The following is a 16,168-nucleotide window of genomic DNA, read 5'->3' as shown; positions in this document are numbered from 1 at the left end:
GGGAAGGGAAATCAGAGCCCAGAGGAGTCGCGATCCCTGCACCCACGGGGGGACAGCCGCGCACGGGATGGGAGCGTTCGCTCCGGAGTCCGGGACGGAGCTCGGGCTGCCGGTGGCTCCTTAACCCCGGCCCCGACATTCAGCTCGCTGCTTCCAAACGGAGATCCATCCACAGCGAGTAACTTCCACGCAGATGTCAAACACATGTCATTAAAAGTAGAGCCAGCAATGTTCTCCGAGCGTGCGACAATGACCCGGTGCGCTGATTCTTGCTGCCTGCGCCCAAGGGCGCCCCGGGAGCAAAGCACGGGCTCGGCTCTCCCCGAGCCTCTGCGCCGATCGGGGAGACACTCGGCATGGTATTTGTGCTTTTACTCGTGATCCCGCTGCTCCGTGCAGCGAGCGCCCGGTGCGCGGCAGGGGCAGGGCTGGGGGAGCTGCGGGCAGCCCGGGGTGGGAGCTGTGCCCGGGGCAGGGCTGGGGCAGCCGGGGCAGCCCGGGATGGTCCCGTGAGCAGCGCAGGGCTGAGGGCAGCCCGGGATGGGTCCCGTGAGAGGGATTCGGGGCAGCCCGGGATGGATCCTATGCCCGGGGTAGGGCTCGGGGCAGCCGGGGATGGATCCTGTGCCCCGGGCAGCCCGGGATGGGAGCTGTGCCCGGGGCAGGGCTGGGGCAGCCCGGGATGGATCCCGTGCCCGGGTCAGGGTTCAGGGCAGCCCGGGATGGGAGCTGTGCCCGGGGCAGGGCTCGGGCAGCCCGGGATGGGAGCTGTGCCCGGGGCAGGGCTGCGGGCAGCCGGGGCAGCCCGGGATGGGTCCCGTGCGCGGGGCAGGGCTGCGGGCCGGGCTCTGCGCTCCTCCTCGGCTGCGGGAGCTCCTCCTCCTCCTCCTGCCGCCGCCGCTCTCGTCCGGCGCGGGCGGTGCGGGGCAGGGCTGCCGGGCGCTGTTCGCTGCCGGTGCCGGTGCCGCACCATGCGCGGGGCCGGGGCTCGGCCGGGAGCGGCCGGCACTCCCCGGCGGAGCCCGGCCGGGAGCGGCTCGGCGCGCTGCGCCCCGGCCCCGGCGCGGAGGAGGCTGACGGCGCTGCCCCCGCGCTCCCCGGCCGGCTCCGCGCCCCGCGGGATGGAGCATCGCCCCTGCCGCCCTGCCGCCCTGCCTAACCTCAAGGTCCTTTCTGGCTTTTATTTTTACATGATTAAGGGGTGTCTCTTGTGTTGGTGGGTTTGCTGACTTCTGCTCGTTGGTGACTGACAGGCACATGGAGTGAGCTGTTCTTGATGGGCAATGTCTTTCCAGTAGATTTTTTTTTTTTCATTGGAAAAGACTTGGGGAGGGGTTGAGGACAGGACCAGCATGAAAGAACTCTTCCATGACTGCGTATCTTAATTTCGGTAGCACAATATTTATCAATACAAGTAAATGTCAAATCCTTTACTTTTTAAAATTATGTTTAAGAGATTGCTATGAATGTGACTTGCTCAAATTTGTTGACATAAATATGTCTCACAGCAGGAGAGTAACTGCAGTTGTTAATCCTGATGTATTTCAGAACATTCTCCTGAGGATATAAGTTATCTGCAAAGTTATTTCACTTTTGATTATTATCAGTAGAATAAGGCTCAGCTTTATAAAACCAAAGAGTGAGTAACATATTTGACATAATTCTCTTTGTAGGTTGTCATAAGATGCCACAACTGTCCAGCTCAGGGAGAGCAAGACAGAGCGTGTTTTTTTCAGCTTGTCTGCTTTTCAGGAGAGTTTTATTTCATGGTATTCATTGACCTTTCTGAGTTTTACTTTGATTTGGCTGGAAGTGCAGTTTTGCAAGCAGAGTTGAAGTTTGAGGTCTGCTCTTAGGCTGTAAGGAGCTGCAGGAGTGTGGCAGGAGGTACCTGGCAGTGAGGCACAGCACAGAAATCCTGTGCCAGGAGAGAGCTGAGAGTGGCACTGCTTGGAAATGCTGTCTGCTTAACTAAGGAAAGAGGAGAGATCAATGCATTGTTCCTTATGGAATTCCTTCCAAAAATTCACTATATTCATATTCAAGCTGCACTGAAATCTGAAACTTTTTTTAATGGCTTTTTAAACTTATTTTACAAATGGTGAAAAGCAACAGAGATGAGTTGCTGGCACTCGAATTGATAGAAGAGACGAGGGGGGAGTTCTGCATCTTCTTTGCAGGCTTGTTATCATCCAGGCACAACTTTGAATTGTCTGTGCCGTGGAGCAGGAGCAGGACTCCTTGCAGGAGCTCTGATTACATCAGAGATGCACTGCAGAATTCAAAATACTGCAGCGGACACGGGGGGGAGAACAACACTTGCAGTGGAATTTTATCATGTTTCTCATGAGTTCTATTTCCTTCTCTCAGAAGGGCATCTTTAATAATTCTTTTCCCTTTGCCTCGGAGTCTGGCATCCTTCCTGAATTTCGGCTGCGAGTAAGGGCAGCACGGATTTCTAATTTGATTTCTTCACCAGACATAATGGATATCATCTTGTGCAGGACAGGTTTTTGAAAATATGTCCTCTCTTACTTGCCATGCACAATCCACCCCTTGGAGTCACCCTTGCCCTAGGCTGGTTATTCCTGCAGGTTCTAAAAGCCAGAGCAGTCCCAGGGTGGATAATGCAGGAGAGACAGTTCCTGCCCTGGTAAGTTCACAGAACACGAGAGCAATGGTGCTGAGAGAGAAGGGATGCCCAGGAGGAGAGCACGCTGTCAGCAGGGCAGGAAGCTGGGCTGGGCTTCAGTGAGTCCCAGGCACTCCAAGGGCAGAGAGCTGCTCAGACCCCAGGCCAGGAGGGCTTTTACCCTTGGGCCTGACTCAGCCAGAGCAGAGCAGAGCAGAGGATTTCACTGTTCCAAAGTTCACCTTGTTTAGTTGCTGTCAAGGCTGGTGTGTTTGTCTGACCTTACATTGCTGTGTGCTGTCTTCACTCCTGAAGGCATTTCCTACCAGCTGCCCCCAGTGTCATCAGGCTGCAATGGAGGAATAAAGCAGCTTGCTTGGGCTTTAAGCTCAATAGCAAGGAGCCCTTCCATTAATTAGATCTCTCTCATGCTAAAGCAATACTGACTATCATTCTGTCGAGGCACCCTCAGAAGGAAAAGAAGAAGCACACAGAGAAATGCATTGGTTTATTTTTTCTCCTTTCTCCCTTCCTTCAAGTCAGGCCACGTTTATTATTGTCCTTTATCTCCTCCTACTCTTCCCCTGTAGATATGATGCTGCGTGTATCTGAGGCAGAGAACATGAAAATAACCCATGTGGAGCACCAGATCCTACGTGGGATTTGTAGGCTTGCCAGCTCTGGGTATGGCAAAGCAAGGAGCAACCTTTTCTAAGAGCAGCCACCCAGTGTGGCTCACGGGGGATTCATTTGTCCAATTTGTTGTCTCACACAGGTCGAGGAGCTGGCAGTGAAGAAAGAAATCCCTTTCTCTTTGCTCTGCTCTTTCACAGTTGTTGCCTCAGGGTTTCAGCGTGTGTCTGACACACGCAGAACATTTACATTTCCCTCTCTCCATTTCTTCCCATTGTGTCAACTGTGGATGAGCTGGGAGATCAAACCAGTGACAGAGAAGAGCTGCCTCCTCATTTTTCCTGGCTGAGATTCAGAGGATAAGTTGTTGCTAACCAACATCATCTGGTATTACAGAAGGGAAAGTGGTTAACAGCTCCCACTTATCCATATCTTATATCAGTCATAATCTTCATTCTGTTTGGACCAGCCCTGCTTTAGACATGGCTGAGGCAGAAGGGAAAAGGCATTTTAAAATAAAACAGCAGTTGGTCTGGGAGCTGAAGCCCTACACAAACATCCATCAGGCAGCCCTGGTTTCCATATCAAACCACAGCTTGCACTCCAGTGGCATTTCTTCTGCTGATCCATGGCAGGGCTGGGACAAGATGAGCTTTAAGGTCCCTTCCAAGCCAAGCCATTCTGTGATTCTGGATGAGTGGGGAGTCAGGAAATAACTCTCCACCCAGTTTGTAAGTGTGCACAGAGCTGCTCTGTTCAGCCCAAACCCCCGGGAAGTTCAGGAGCAGGACTGAGAGAGTTTTTAATTGAAGCATTGTAAGTGCCCTTGCAGCAAGGAGAGCTCTTAAACTGATGTGCAGCTGTGCTTTGAGTCCTTTGCTGTTGTGTAATCAGGGGTTTTTCTTCTTGAATAGGTATGTACCACTCCTGGTGTGGTTTATAAACCCAGCTTCTGAAAAGGAGGGTTCTGTGGCTCAGCAAGTGGCCCCAGCAGGGGTTGTATCCCTGGGGTGCACATCCAAGGGGAGGTAAGTGCAGCCAGGACAAGAACAAAACTCCACTGAAGCCAATCAGCTGGAATATTTATTCCTTTCCTGTGAACCTCGGGCTAGAAACCCAAAATACTGGTGCATATTTAATGTCTCTATATTGTACAATCTCCTCAATAAATAAACACTCTTATCAAGTGACACTCAGGGACTCTGCACTAGCTGAGGCTGAGTGTGCAGATGAAAGGGCTTGGAGCAGTGCTGCACAGCTCCTGTGCACGAGCAGATTCCAGGCTGACTCCTAAAGTGCAGGGGCTGAGGGAGGCCAGGAGTTTGAACATTTCCAGCTCCTGTGTTTGATGCCCAGTTGAACTCTGTTCTCTTCACTCCCTGGACTTTACGCCAGTGTTGCATGAGCTGAATTTGAACAGGATTTTGCAAGCTGTCATTAGAAATGTTGGGTTCTCACAGTCAGAGGCAGAGGCAGCCTGGCTCGGTGCACTGCAAGGACAAAGCCCTCTTACTGCATGGAGGGTGTCAGTGATAAATTAACCCCAGGGTCTGTATGGAAATCCTGTGCTTCTTTGCAACCTTTTGTAAATGAGGCCATAAAAAGGGAGTTGCCATGTCATTAATTGTGTATAAACTCTATACAAATGTTTATGTGGTCACCAATACAAGTGAGCTTTTTCCCCCCAAATGGCTTCCAGATGGCCTTTTAGAAATTAGTTTTGTACTAACTGTTTTTTAGAAGTGTGTATTTACTGAATTACAACATAATTGACTTCTGATTGATTCTATATATTTTATGGGTGCTAAAATACTCAAAAGTTTTATGAGTAATACTTTAAAAGGTTATACAATTTAATTTTCTACAAAACACACTTGAATTCTTTGTCCTAATGTGATACTGTCATCATTTTTAGACCTCCACTCTGAACCAGAAACATCCTGCCATGTGGAGGAATTATTTCTGGTTTCCATGTTTATCTGCTGGGAACTGAGACCTCTGTATCTGAGAGAGGAGAGTCCTCCAGTGTGATAAATATGCCAGGCAGAGCTCCTGAACCGGGCACGGCCCCTGGCACGGGGTCAGTGCTGCCCAGCTGGACAAACCCAGCCTGCCCAGAAAGGTCTGACCACTGCTGTTTTCTTTCCAATTGCTCTCATCATCCATAAATGCTTTTGAGCTCCAACCAGTACACTTGTTCAAAACCTGAAAGCAGCCTGCCATTTCCTCACCCCCATGTCTGTTTTCTGTTCCAGAAGACACTTGCAGAAGCAGCGAAGGGATGCCAAGCTGTCTTCCAAGATGACTCTTATGCCTGGAGAAAATTCCGACTATGACTATAGTGCCCTGAGCTGTACTTCAGATGCTTCCTTCAACCACACGTTCTTTCCAGAATCTGAAAGCCTCAAGGGAGTGTTTTACCAAAGAGCCAGGCTAATCCACCCTCAGGAGGATCTCCTCAAAGGCTTCCACCCCGACGACCGCAAGCGCCACATAATCATCAACGTGGGGGGCATCAAGTACTTGCTCCCCTGGACCACGCTCGATGAGTTCCCCCTGACACGGCTGGGACAGCTCAAGTTCTGTACCAACTTCGACGACATTCTGAACATCTGTGACGATTACGATGTGACGTGCAACGAGTTCTTCTTCGACCGCAACCCGGGGGCGTTCAGGACAATCCTGACCTTCCTGCGGGTTGGCAAACTGCGGCTCCTGCGGGAGATGTGCGCGCTGTCCTTCCAAGAGGAGCTGCTCTACTGGGGCATTGAGGAAGACAACTTGGACTGGTGTTGTAAAAGGAGGTACCTGCAAAAAATGGAGGAGCTCACAGAGATTAATGAACGGGAGGATGACCTCCTAGAAAATGAAACAACAGGTGAAACAGTAGAGGAGACAAAAATTGGTTTGTGCATGAAAAAGTTGCAAGACATGGTGGAAAGGCCCCAGTCTGGCCTTCCTGGAAAGGTGTTTGCGTGTTTGTCTGTTTTGTTTGTAACTATTACAGCAGTGAACTTATCCATCAGCACCATGCCTGACCTGAGGGAGGAGGAGGAAAAGGTAAGTTGCCTTTCAGGATGCCAAGTGGTATGTGCTGGGAAGAGCAGAGCAAGTACAAGGTCTGAGGTTATTGACTTCAATGGGGATTTTGCAGCTGCCTTTAGAGGGGGGAAAAGATTGTGAAGAATATTTGAAATGTTACATGACCCTTCAGTTACTTCTAAGAGAATTAATCATATCCAGTTTCATGTCCAAAGAAAATTCTCTTAGCACTCTTCTGTATATCACCTTGTTAGACTTTGTATTTGCTATTTAGAAAGCTTGAAATTCCCGAGCGGTATCTTCTGTGGAATAAGCAGTGCCTTTCTAAGTTTTGCATTTAGCATGTTCCAAGCTGCCAACGTGTTTCCCCATAGCAACAGCTTCAATTCCTTTAATATTTTGGGTTTAAAAAAACCAACACAGAAGCCTCTCCTCCTGTCAGCGCACCAACTAAAACAGTTATTACCCAGAGCCGGTTACAAACTCCTCCTCTTTCCTGCAGGGTGAGTGTTCCCAGATGTGCTACAATATTTTCATTGTGGAGTCCGTGTGTGTGGCATGGTTCTCCCTGGAGTTCCTGCTCAGATTCATCCAGGCCAGGAGCAAGTTCGCGTTCCTGCGGAGGCCGCTGACGCTGATCGACATCATCGCCATCCTGCCCTACTACATCACCCTGCTGGTGGACACGGGCTCCGAGGGCTCCAAGAAGCCCAGCTCGGGCAACATCTACCTGGACAAGGTGGGGCTGGTGCTGCGGATCCTGCGGGCGCTGCGCATCCTGTACGTGATGCGGCTGGCGCGGCACTCGCTGGGGCTGCAGACGCTGGGGCTGACGGCGCGCCGCTGCACGCGCGAGTTCGGGCTGCTGCTGCTCTTCCTGTGCGTGGCCATCGCACTCTTCGCGCCCCTGCTCTACGTCATCGAGAACGAGATGGCCGACTCGCAGGAGTTCACCAGCATCCCCGCCTGCTACTGGTGGGCCGTCATCACCATGACCACCGTGGGCTACGGGGACATGGTGCCCAGGAGCATCCCCGGGCAGGTGGTGGCCCTGAGCAGCATCCTGAGCGGCATCCTCCTCATGGCCTTCCCGGTCACCTCCATCTTCCACACCTTCTCACGCTCCTACCTGGAGCTGAAGCAGGAGCAGGAGAGGATCATGTACAGGAGAGCACAGTTCTTACTGAAAGCCAAGTCTCAGATGAGCAATGAGTCGCAAGGCAGCGAGGTTTTGTTCACCACTCTCTCTTCCGAGACTAGGGACAATGAGTGAAATTTACCTTCCTGTTTCTCTTGCTGTCATTGTGTCGGATTCCACCTCTTAATTCGCTCGGGAAGCACCTTACCAAGGTAATCCTCATATTAAAACGAAGAGAAGGGGCTCTCACCAGGACCTGGTGTGGTTTAAGAAGTTGGTAATTATGCTGTTCCTTCCTCCCCCCCATATAATGTATAGGGCAGAACTTTCACTGAGATCATGCAGTGGGATTTAAGGAATTAAAACTTCTCTGGCAACAACAACAACAAAAAAGCAACATATAATTATGCACTTGACAGGCTGTATTGCCACTTGTAATACACATTTTTCCAACCGAATCACAATGTACATAATCATTAAACAGGCTACCATTTTTCTCGTTCCTCTTGTATATAAATAATGTAAATACATCAGAATTAATGGCTAAATTGTCTCCAGTAACACGCCTTAGAGCGTAATGGAAATAACCACAGATGTTTGTCCTATTGTGCTTTTAAAAAACACCAAGTAGGATTCGTCACTGAGCACAGAAGCAGCTCTTTCCTTGCGAGTCAGCCCTACCCACAGCAGAACAGAAGAATCGAGCTGTTCATAGCCTAACCCTGCTAAAGATGTAAATACTCAGAGCTCACCAGCTTCAAAATTGAATTGCTGTTACAGCATTGATCCGATGCCATCGAATGCAACATTCCAAGGAAGGAAGCCTTGGAGTTTTGTAGCACTTAATGCTGTTATCTAGAGGTGACTAGCTGCAAAGCCAGTGAAATATGCATGAGGAGATCCAGCCTCCCCACCATCTGCTCCAGCTTCGCTCTCCCTCAGCTCTGAAAGGGAACTGGGAGAGGGCACTTCAGGGACCCCAGCACTGCTGGGCAAACTGGGGCCACCCTGCCACGAGCTCTCGCCTCTGGGGCAGGAGCAGGAGCTCTGTGCCCGTGAGGGAAGCAGAAAATCAGATTTGAGTCATGGAGGGGCACACGGAGAGCTTTGTGCCTCCCTGTCCTCCACCAGGAGGGACCGGGCACAGGATTCTCTTCAGCTCTGCCATCGTTACCATCTGCTGGTAATGGGGAAGGTTTTAAACAGGAGAGGAAAAAGCAGTGAACAGCCTAAAGCACAACCAGGTACTGTTCATCTTGGTCCAGGCTCTGTCCCTGAGCACAAGAACACTTGGTTGTGGCACAGGTTTCTGTGCAGGCTCATGGCAGACCCCCTTTATTTTAGAGGGAATGACCCTGACTTGCAGAACAGCTCAGGAGAAAAACTCCAGGACTTCAAAAATAGTTAAATCCAACTTGTATGGATTTGTTACAATAAACTTGTTTGGTTTCAGGTGTGCTTAGAGGTAAAGAAAAGCTGATTTAAAGAGTTTCGCCTATTTTCCACTCTTTTCCAGTAAAATTACTTGCTAAGAACTAAGGGGAATTTAGAAGTCCCCATCACACTGACCAATGCTTCTTTGTCTTAATTTTCAGAAATACTATTTCTTATTGGCATTTCTAGAGCAGGTTGCAAGAAATGTCAGAATGCATAATGGTTTCTGGTTTAAATGAAGGCCAAGGACACAACATTGTCCTTCCAAAAAAAGTATATTCAGTTTCTCAGTCTGTGCACCTACAGCACACTGATTTTCTGTTCAAATTTCTTTAAAATACCATTTGAAGCTCTTCTGATACGCTTGTTCCTGAAGGAAAATTCCAAACTTTTAAAAATGCACTTTACAAATAATTAGGGCTCTAGCATTCTCCAGCCTGTGGTAGGGAAATGTGCCTATGGAACATTACTGCAGAGTGCTAAAATATCCAGTCTAAACTCTTGGCAATTAACTCTGTGCCAAAGCTGCAAATGAACCAGCTTTTCACTCTTGTTCTTCATCTTTAATTAGAGTTGGACAAAAAACAGGAACATCGTGACAAAAAATTCTTCTCCCCATTTTTTTTAAATCTCAAAACTGTTTGATCATCTGGAGCATTGGCTCCAGCACAAGTGCTATGCATCTTCTACCTTTGTGTCAGCGTTCGTTATAAAAAGAACTGGTAATTAGATTAGTCCTGTGAGCAACAGTTGCTTATCTAAGAATGTGTTTGACAGGCTGAGCCATAAATAAGGAGCTGTACGTGAATATAAGGAGAAATCAAAACTTACCAAATAAAACCTAAGCTCATTTCCATGTTCTGCTAGCTAATAAATGCTGTAGGGCCATCCATTTTCTCACTGTCTTTACATTAACATTCATTTATTTCATGTATCACTTAATTTTTTTTTATCCCACAACTAGAGCTTGATTCTAAAGCCCTTGTCCAATAAAAATAAAATAAAAACATCACCCTGGAGTTGGGTGTTGGCTGAGCAAAGCTGTGAAAGCATCTTGCCTGTTGCAGGTCCTGCAGGTTGGGGATGTGCCCAGCCTGTGTCGAGCTGTGCTGGCAGCAGGTGCCTGTGAGCAGCTCGGGGTGTGACTGAGTGGCTGTCACCTCCCTGGTGACACAGGGAGAGCTCTTGCTGCAGTCCTTGTGCCAAATAAATCCAGCTCAGAGGTCTCAGTGTGGACCCCACCTGCCGTGTTCCAGCTTTCCTGGGGTCTGTGCTCTCTGCACTCTGTTATCTGGGGTTTGGTCCATGGAGGTGATGGCCTGGCTCACCAGCTGGCTGTTTCCTGTGGCAGCTGAGGCTGTCACTCCTGTCTGGCCCTTTCCCAGCACAGCTCCAGCCCAGCACTGGAGCTCTGATGGAGCCCAAGGGCAGCGCCAGTCTGCAGCAGCAGCAGCAGGGCTGGCACTGCCCTGATCCCTGCTCTGATCCCTGCCCTGATCCCTGCCCTGATCCCTGCCCTGATCCCTGCCCCGATCCCTGCCCCGGGGGCTCTGGCCAGCTGCAATCCCACAGCTGCAGCTCTGCTCCTTGCATTCCTGGAGGGATGGGCTCTCCCTGCCTTCCCTGTGCTCCTGCAGGCACAGAGGGGTGGAGGGTGGCACGGGGAGTGGGGCTGGGGCACAGCTCTGAGCAGGGCCAGAAAGAACCAGCAAAGAAATTATCCCCCTGCAGGAAAATCCAGGTATGAGATTGTGTAGGGACACCTCTTCCTTGCATGTTGTTCCAAGAATCACAATCACAGAACTTTAAATCATTTTAACAAAGAATCTGTCAGATTCAGAAGAGAACAACAAGGATCCATAAGAACTGAGAAAGAAAAGTCCCTGTAGAAAGCAGAATTTCCAGGTAAGGTGGTACATTAAATCACTTTCTCCGAAACCTTTCCCTTTCCAGCCTCCTCCTGCCTCCAAACCAACACAAGCCCCTTGGTGGGTGCAGCCCAGGAATGAAGGCAGAGCAGTGGCTCCTCTAACAGCACTCCAAGAAGGTGACTGAAGCCATTCATGTTGTGCTCACATGCACCACAGCTCAAGGCCCTCAAAAATTCTCTCTAGGGAATATTTAGAGCTCATCTCCATTTGACCCTTTGCCATGCTCGCAGTGTAATTCATACCCCGGATCTCCACAGCCAGAGCCTTTAGCAATGTCTAATTAACAAGAAGCTCACGCAGGGCTGAGTCACGGATCCCACACCGTCAGAGGCACGTCTGGGAAGGAGCCCTGGTGTGCTCCACACATCCCTGCCTCGTGAGGGAAGAGCTCCACTGGGGCTCAGCCTGATGCAACAGCAACAATGTTTGCTGCAGAATTTCACATCCCTCTTCGGGGTTTGCAACGGCCTGAAAGCTGGAGTAGATAATTAGAGAGTGAATTGACTGTTTAATAATTAGAATTTAAATTAGAATAATTAGAAATGAAACAATAAAAGAAGGGTCAAATGTGACTTTGAAGACCACGACATCAATCCCTGCTCTCACCAGTCGGTGCCAGCAACCCTGCCCTGAGCAGCTGACTCTGGCTGGGGTGTCACAGATGTCACCATTTCCACAGTCATTGCTCACCATTTACTACCAGGAGTTGGCACAATGCTGCATGGCCCATTTTTTTCTGTGTCAATAGTTCTGTTGGCTGCCTCATGCAAGATTTGACAGTGGATTTAGTATCTATTTATCCAAAAGATGACAGTGGTACCAAATGAAGGGAGGAAAAGATCCCAGGTGCCATGAGCTGGGGGATCTGAGTGTCCCACACACAGAGAGTGCAGCCTACAGAATCCCAGAAGATCTGAAGGCATGCAACCAGAGTCATTCAGCTGGCAGCAGATGAATGTCACCCCTGTCAGCAAAAATGCACCTCAAAAGTTCTATTGCTACAGCAGAAATTGCAAACCACTGGATTCACCCACTCACATCTGTGGGATTTAACCACCCCATTCCAGCATCCCTCATGATCTCACCTTCCTGACACAGTGATGGCCACAGCCAAAGGAAGGTGAAGGAAGGTAGGTGGAAAATGTGTTCCCTGAATGGAAGCAGCTTGTGTGAGCCCTCAGGACAGGACTCCTTGTCTGGCTGGCAGTCACTCTGCCAAACCATACACCGCTAATAAAGGTACATTTCTACACCACCAATAAAGTCAAGGAGAATTCTGTGTACTGCCTCCTGGAAGTGTTCAGAGTTTGGCTATTCATTTTAACAATAAAACAAGTCCTCCCTCCTTTTTTGCTCATTGTTTTTCTTTGCCATTTCCCAGTGTCTCACATCTCTGAAATACTCCCCAGAAATCCCTAATGAGATGAGGAATGTTATTAGCCACGAGCCTGCCAGGAGCACGGTGAGGAAAGTGCAGGATCAGGATATCAGGGGATCTTCTGCCCTCTTCTGCAGGGCTTCTACTTTTCCTTTGCCTGCAGGAACTAATCCAGAAGCAAATGTCACTTGAACAGAAATTAAGTTCCGCCATAACTGGAACCACAGCAGGCCAATTAGGGTAATTAGAGCATATTTGCTACACTTTATAAATATTCATTCATTATCCCTGTAGCCCTTGTGACAGGAGCTGGAACCTTGTGCAGCACCAGAGGCAGGCAGGGCACAGAAACCTGTGTGACTCTGTCAGGCTGAGCTCTCAGCTCCTCCTTTGGCAGGGCCCCTCATTAATGACAGCAGCTTTGTAGCCATCCTTAATTATGGTCATAATTTAACTCCTACATTCAGTGTGGGTCCAGAAAAACTGAGCTGTAAACCACAGTAATTAGCTGGAGGGACTGACCTGGAATATAAGACATTCCCAGCCATCATCTGCAGATTGTGATTTTTTTAAAAAACTTTACAGTTCATTTGACAGCTCTCAGTCATGCAAGTGAAGTGGTCAGCAAGAGAATAATATTTATCTTTTTCATAAAGATAACAATATCATTTAATGGTGCCCACCTCAGGAACAAAGGAGGCACCAGCATAAATTTCTATAGTTAATTCTATAGAGAAATGAAGTTTTGACACAGAATTGCTGAATGATAAATTGAAGTGCTGCTCTCATTCTCATTAGTGATGCTCCTCATGTCACAGAGCAGCTGAGAGAAGTCATCTGTAACTTCCACAGTGCTGGCAGCTCCCAGGTCAGCCAAGGAAAAGATGACTCAGTTTCTTCACTCATAAAGAAAGGCACATTTTGGGAAATCGATAAATATTATCCTCATTATCCCAGCCCAACAGCACAATCGCAGGTGACTTTAATTTTGGAGAGGAATATTTCTGGGGACAACACCCATGAGCAAAGTTAAGGCTGCAAAGCATCTCATGGCAGAGCGAGGGGAGGCCTCCAGAAGCCCTGAAATTGCTTTGACAAAACTTTCCTTTGAGAGGGACCTGGGAAAGCCACAGGTGAATTTTGTCCCTGCTGCCTCCTCCTCTGCACCGACAGCAGGAGCTGCAGCACGCAGCTGCAGTGCTGCACCTGCACAGCACAGGAGAGCTCCAGAGGAATTCCCCCAGGAAAAGGGGCTCAGGCCCTGGCAGGGCTGCCCAGGGAGGGTTCGGGTGCCCGGCACGGGAGGTGTCACATGAAGGGCGGCAGTTTGCTCTCAGGGCTCTGGGCTGGGACAAGGTGGGCACTGGGAAGACTGGAGTGGATGATCCTTGGAGGGCTTTTCCAACCTCAGTGACTCTGGGATGCTGGGATGCTGGAATTCTGGGATTCTGGGATTCCGCGATGCTGGGATGATGGAGTGGATGATCCTTGGAGGGCTTTTCCAACCTCAGTGACTCTGGAATGCTGGGATGATGGGATACTGGAATTATGGGATGCTGGGATGCTGGGATGTTGGGATTCGGGGATGCTGGGATTCTGGAATGCTGGGATGCTGGGATACTGGAATTCTGGAATGTTGGGATTCTGGGATTCTGGAATGCTGGAATGCTGGGATGATGGGATTCTGGAATGCTGGGATTCTGGAATTCTGGAATGCTGGGATTCTAGGATGCTGGGATGAGGTACTGTTACATTTTTGCACATTCCTGACAGGCAAAGCCAAAGGACAAGTGTTCCCTGTAAATGCAGCTCTGGTTATTTGCTGTATTGGGTATAATTACATTTATCACTAGGAGAGGGACAGTGCCCCAAATGCCCACCTGGCCCCAGAGGTGGCTCCGTGCTGCTGCAAAAGTCAAGAATCGCTGAGAAGCAGCCCAAATCCGGGCTGAGAGTCGGTGTTTGGGGAACGGAAAGCACTTTCATCGGAGCAGGAACATTCCCGTCCGAGGATCCTACATTGCCATCTACGGGCGGCTCCCGGCAAATCCTGTCCTAGAGCACCCACCTAAATCCTGTCCTACAGCACCCACCTAAATCCTGTCCTAAAGCACCCACCTAAATCCTGTCCTAAAGCACCCACCTAAATCCTGTCCTAAAGCACCCACCTGCACCGGCCCGCTCTGAAAGGGTGCATAACATATTTGGGGAAGTTCTTTTTAAAATCCAAAGGAAAACATTCAATCCATTGCACGGCAGCCATGACCTCTCACTTCCAGAGAGGACTGCAAGGAAACGAGGATGAAGATACCACCACCATCACTTCTGGGAAGGCTGAAACTCCTGGAAATATCCGCTTGTAATATTGACAAATGATACTTTTCAAAAGGCTAATGCAACTTTATCTGACTAAAATTACGATTTTCCAGGTCACATGGGCAATGTAAACACCTCCATCACTCATACAAGAGCAGCCTGGTAAGGGTTTTATTTGTAAAAGAAATGACAGAGTCTAATTCAAGTGATTAAAAAAAAAAAAAAAAAAAAAAAGAGTCATCTAATTGAAGATGACAAGGCAGCTATAGAGTTTTAATGCGTTCCAGTCACTGTCACCTGCTACCTCCCACTACTCCAGTAGTAAAGTGAAACTGAGAGCAGTTTGAGAAGCGTGTTTGAAGTGACAACATGCAAGTCCTGGCAATGACACTTCAATAAATTCTGTCTAAAACATGGCTGTCCCTCATGTGGAATACACCTCTGGCTCTGCACATACGTATGTGTCCATATAAATACATATTAAAAAAGGGAAAGTTTAAACACTTGAATGGTTTTTGATAATTTCAAACCCTTACATAGTGAAGTTAGATGTGTGCTTCACAAAATGAGAACTTTTCAGCAGGGCCTGGAGCAGTATGACAAGGAGAATTGATTTAAACTAACAAGGGTAGATTCAGACTAATGATAAGGAAGATTTTTATTAATGTGAGGGTGGGCAGGCCCTGGCACAGGGCCCAGAGCAGCTGTGGCTGCCCCTGGATCCCTGGCAGTGCCCGGGCCAGGCTGGGCAGGGCTGGGAGCACCTGGGATGGTGGAAGGTGGGTTGGGATGGGATGAGCTTCAAGGCCCTTTCCCACCCAAACCATCCTGTGATTCCATGACTCCTTCCCCTGCTCCTGAGCAGGTAAATGCCCATTTGCCTAAGAGACTTCATTTCCCAGTCAACTTGCAGAGGAGCCATTTTCAATTTGGAGATAACTTTCCTCACCAGCAGGGATTGAGTCTCCTAGTAACCACAGGAACACCTTGTGAGCCAAACTACAGCTCCCTGTCCCAGCAGGGCCCGGGAGCATCCCTGTGCTGCTCCTGTGCCCAGCGAAGGGCAGGGCACCCAAAGGGACAGCCAGCACCCAGCTGAGGGTGCCAGGGAGCAGGACAGAGCCTGGGGCTGTCACAGCCCTGTCACAGCCTGCTGGCCATGCTGCAGCTGTAGCCTGACTGGATCCCAGTGGATGCCATCACTTTAATCACCCCTAATGAACACTAGGAATACTTCAATCCCTAATGCAGACTAGGAAAGCTTCAATCCCTAATGCAGACTAGGAATACTTCAATCCCTAATGCAGACTAGGAAAGCTTCAATCCCTAATGCAGACTAGGAATACTTCAATCCCTAATGCAGACTAGGAATACTTCAATCCCTAATGCAGACTAGGAATACTTTAATCCCTAATGAACACTAGGAATACTTCAATCCCTAATGCAGACTAGGAATACTTTAATCCCTAATGCAGACTAGGAATACTTTAATCCCTAATGCAGGCTAGGAATACTTTAATCATTAATGCAGACTAGGAATACTTCAATCCCTAATGCAGACCAGGAGTACTTTCTTCTCTGGCTGGAAAACTCGTACCACAGCAGGACTGGACTGAATTTGTATCAGCTTGCTTTTCTGCTAAGGTTCACCTGACAGCCATCAT

General features: G+C 49.0%; 1 protein-coding gene across 7 annotated transcripts; it reads left to right on the top strand.

Annotated features, from left to right (window-relative positions):
• Window positions 1-999: 999 nt before the first annotated feature.
• On the top strand, window positions 1,000-9,911 carry KCNG1 (potassium voltage-gated channel modifier subfamily G member 1). Of its 7 annotated transcripts, XM_039719427.1 has the most exons (5): window positions 1,000-1,166; window positions 1,674-3,316; window positions 3,408-4,293; window positions 5,521-6,325; window positions 6,810-9,911. In XM_039719427.1, the coding sequence occupies exons 3-5, from the start codon at window positions 4,118-4,120 to the stop codon at window positions 7,578-7,580; spliced, it is 1,752 nt and encodes a 583-aa protein (XP_039575361.1). In that variant the 5' UTR covers window positions 1,000-1,166; window positions 1,674-3,316; window positions 3,408-4,117; the 3' UTR covers window positions 7,581-9,911. The 7 variants fall into 7 exon arrangements, with proteins under 7 accessions (XP_039575361.1, XP_039575366.1, XP_039575365.1 ...); XM_039719432.1 differs by lacking the exon at window positions 1,674-3,316 and having other exon boundaries at window positions 4,180-4,293; window positions 5,524-6,325; XM_039719431.1 differs by lacking the exon at window positions 1,674-3,316 and having other exon boundaries at window positions 4,180-4,293.
• Window positions 9,912-16,168: the final 6,257 nt, after the last annotated feature.

This window comes from Passer montanus, unplaced genomic scaffold, assembly GCF_014805655.1.
Source record: "Passer montanus isolate IOZ18808 unplaced genomic scaffold, ASM1480565v1 scaffold41, whole genome shotgun sequence".
NCBI classification, from domain to species: domain Eukaryota; kingdom Metazoa; phylum Chordata; class Aves; order Passeriformes; family Passeridae; genus Passer; species Passer montanus.
The sequence above is the reverse complement of the archived record's forward strand: the minus strand, read 5'-3'. Positions and strand labels throughout refer to the sequence as shown.

Bases quoted from the DNA above. Each gene is read 5' to 3' on its own strand.
- KCNG1 (XM_039719427.1), top strand. From the start codon at position 4,118: ATGTGCAGCTGTGCTTTGAGTCCTTTGCTGTTGTGTAATCAGGGGTTT. The intron at 4,294-5,520 runs GTAAGTGCAGCC...TTTCTGTTCCAG, and splicing joins GGGTGCACATCCAAGGGGAG to AAGACACTTGCAGAAGCAGC. The intron at 6,326-6,809 runs GTAAGTTGCCTT...TCTTTCCTGCAG, and splicing joins TGAGGGAGGAGGAGGAAAAG to GGTGAGTGTTCCCAGATGTG.